The sequence below is a fragment of the Oryzias melastigma genome, linkage group LG7 (assembly GCF_002922805.2).
Source record: "Oryzias melastigma strain HK-1 linkage group LG7, ASM292280v2, whole genome shotgun sequence".
NCBI lineage: Eukaryota > Metazoa > Chordata > Actinopteri > Beloniformes > Adrianichthyidae > Oryzias > Oryzias melastigma.
In genome coordinates this window covers 32,601,751-32,604,347 of record NC_050518.1, presented here as the reverse complement: position 1 = coordinate 32,604,347, position 2,597 = coordinate 32,601,751, and the positions used below count along the sequence as shown (strand labels likewise).

General features: G+C 53.2%; 1 protein-coding gene across 1 annotated transcript in view; it reads left to right on the top strand.

Annotated features, from left to right (window-relative positions):
* The window catches only part of slc6a8 (solute carrier family 6 member 8), a 29,346-nt gene extending 26,845 nt beyond the window's left edge, over positions 1 to 2,501 (top strand). Inside the window, exons 9-13 of the mRNA XM_024263869.2 lie at positions 118 to 255; positions 332 to 434; positions 1,605 to 1,705; positions 1,824 to 1,994; positions 2,067 to 2,501. Coding sequence (XP_024119637.1) covers positions 118 to 255; positions 332 to 434; positions 1,605 to 1,705; positions 1,824 to 1,994; positions 2,067 to 2,201 — 648 coding nt within the window. The 3' untranslated portion in view covers positions 2,202 to 2,501. The remainder of the gene's footprint in view (positions 1 to 117; positions 256 to 331; positions 435 to 1,604; positions 1,706 to 1,823; positions 1,995 to 2,066) is intronic.
* Positions 2,502 to 2,597: the final 96 nt, after the last annotated feature.

The following is a 2,597-nucleotide window of genomic DNA, read 5'->3' as shown; positions in this document are numbered from 1 at the left end:
GATGTTGAGGTTTAGGTCTGAGGTTTGGGTCTGAGGTTGAGGTTGGGGTCTGAGGTTGAGGTTGGGGTCTGAGGTTGAGGTTGGGGTCTGATGTTCGGGTCTGATGTCTCCCTGCAGTTCGTGGGCGTGGAGGGTTTCGTCACCGGGATCCTGGACCTGATTCCTGGAAAGCATTACCACAGATACAAGCGAGAGATTGCCGTGGCGATCTGCTGCTTACTGTGTTTCATTATTGACCTCTCCATGGTGACGCAGGTCAGTGAGAGACGCTGGGCTGATCAACCGCCCCCCCCCATTCCATGTCCTAACCTGAAGCGTGATTTCTCTGCAGGGAGGGATGTACGTCTTCCAACTGTTTGACTACTACTCTGCCAGCGGGATGACGCTGCTGTGGCAGGCATTCTGGGAATGTATAGTAGTGGCCTGGGTCTATGGTATGCCCCCCCCCCCAACACACACACACACACACACACAGAGTTGTAAGTGAACCTCAAACAGGTGTGGAGCCACATTTGTTCAGATAGATGAATTTAGAATCTGAGAATCTGATCAGGTTTCATCGATGGGGGGCTCACCAGCATTCATAATTCACCCTCATGTTCTGGGGGGGCTGAGTAGAGTCAGAAGAGTCAAAGAAAAACATGAGATTTAGAGAGTTTACCTAAAAAAAGATGTCAGCTGAACCGGGACGTCCTGACTGGTGGGGGGGGGCTCTCTGCGGGTCGTGTGGGGGCGACTCGGCCAACAGCAGGACTGTGTGAAAGGGTGCAGCGGCTCACATGTCGCCTAAATCACGGCTGACACATAACAGTGGAATCTGGGGGGGGGGTGTGCTGCAGCTGCTCTGAACCGTCCCACAATCCTCCATTTAGCTAGAAGAATCAATCAAACCTGGAGACGAATATGCAGCCAAGAACTCTAATGAAGGCCAAGAAACGGCAGATCGACCCGGTCTGTGGGGGGGGGTCAAGAAGGAGCGTTGACAGACAAACGTAGTTTGTAAAGTCTTTTTGTTTCTTTCACAGTTGTGTACTTAAGGACTTCATGTAGAAAGTCATGTAGAAGCTCAGGTGTTCAGTCAGCTGATCCACATGTGATCGCTGCTTCTCTCCTAAAACCTTTGAAGCTTCAGTCGATCCTCCTGCTTTTATGAGATGAAACATCCTGACAACAGGTCAGGATCAAAGGACAAGAGATCGTCTTTGTCATCACAACTGACTGTAGTTCACACGTTTGTGGTGCTGAGGTAGAGCGGTCAGCCTCTGATTGAAGGTTGCACTTCACAATCCCTAAACTTAAACTCCTATTAACACAACCCTAGGAGTGGAGGGGTGAGCTGCAGACCCAGCCGCGGTCTGGAACCATTTGGTGGTTTAACTCACAACCTTCCAGTCTCAGGGTGGACACTCTCCCACTAGGCCACTGAGCTGGTGCCTTGTGTCACTGTGTGAATAATGGGAGGGGCTTCTCGTCTTCTGACGGTTTTGTTGGGAGCAGCTGAGGGGCGGACGCTCCACTCTCTGGAGTGAGGAGAGAGTGCAGCTGTGCTGTTCTGGACCATGACTCAGCAGTTTCTGACCCCCCCCACTCGTTGGTTTGTGCAGGAGCCGACCGGTTCATGGACGACGTGGCCCGGATGATCGGATACCGGCCGTTCCCGTGGATGAAGTGGTGCTGGTCCTTCATAACGCCGTGTGTTTGCATTGTGAGGCTGCACTGCACAAACACAACACAACACAAAATAAACACAAAATAAACACAACACAACACAACACAACACAAACACTCTCCGGTCCGGTCTGACCCCCTCTGATGGTCCTCAGGGCATCTTTCTGTTCCATCTGGTCAACTACAAGCCTCTGACCTACAACACGGAGTACGTGTACCCGTGGTGGGGCGAGGTGATTGGCTGGTGCTTGGCGCTCTCCTCCATGCTCTGCATTCCCACCACGATCCTCTACAAGCTCTTCAGGGCCAGAGGAACCTTCAGAGAGGTGAGACTCTCCAGCTTCCTGCCGTCCACCTGTGTGGTCACATGACCTCACCTGCTCTGCTGTCTCTTGCAGCGTTGGGCCCACCTGACCACTCCGGTGTGGGGGGCTCATCACCTGGAGTACATGGCCCCCGACGTCAAGTCTCTGAGCCCGCTGTCGCCCGGAACGGACGACAACAAAGTCATCATCTTTGAGAGCGTCATGTAGGCGGGGCCCCGCCCACCCCGCACGCCACACGGAGGCCAACACCCCCCCCCTCTACCTCCACACAGGACATTCAGCTGATTCACCAACACCACCCTCTCCACCTGATCCCCGCCCCCACAGATTCACAAACAGAGTTAGCCCCTCCCCCTTTAATGAAGGAAATGGATCTGAGTCAGAGACAGACAGACGAGAGCATCACAGACACGCAGACAGATACGCAGACAGACAGACAGACAGACAAGAACATCACAGACACGCAGACAGACAGAGAGACGTGCAGACAGACAGATACGCAGACAGACAGACAAGAACATCACAGACACGCAGACAGACAGACACAAGAACAGACAGAGAGATGTGCAGACAGACGAGAGCATCACAGACACACAGACAGAT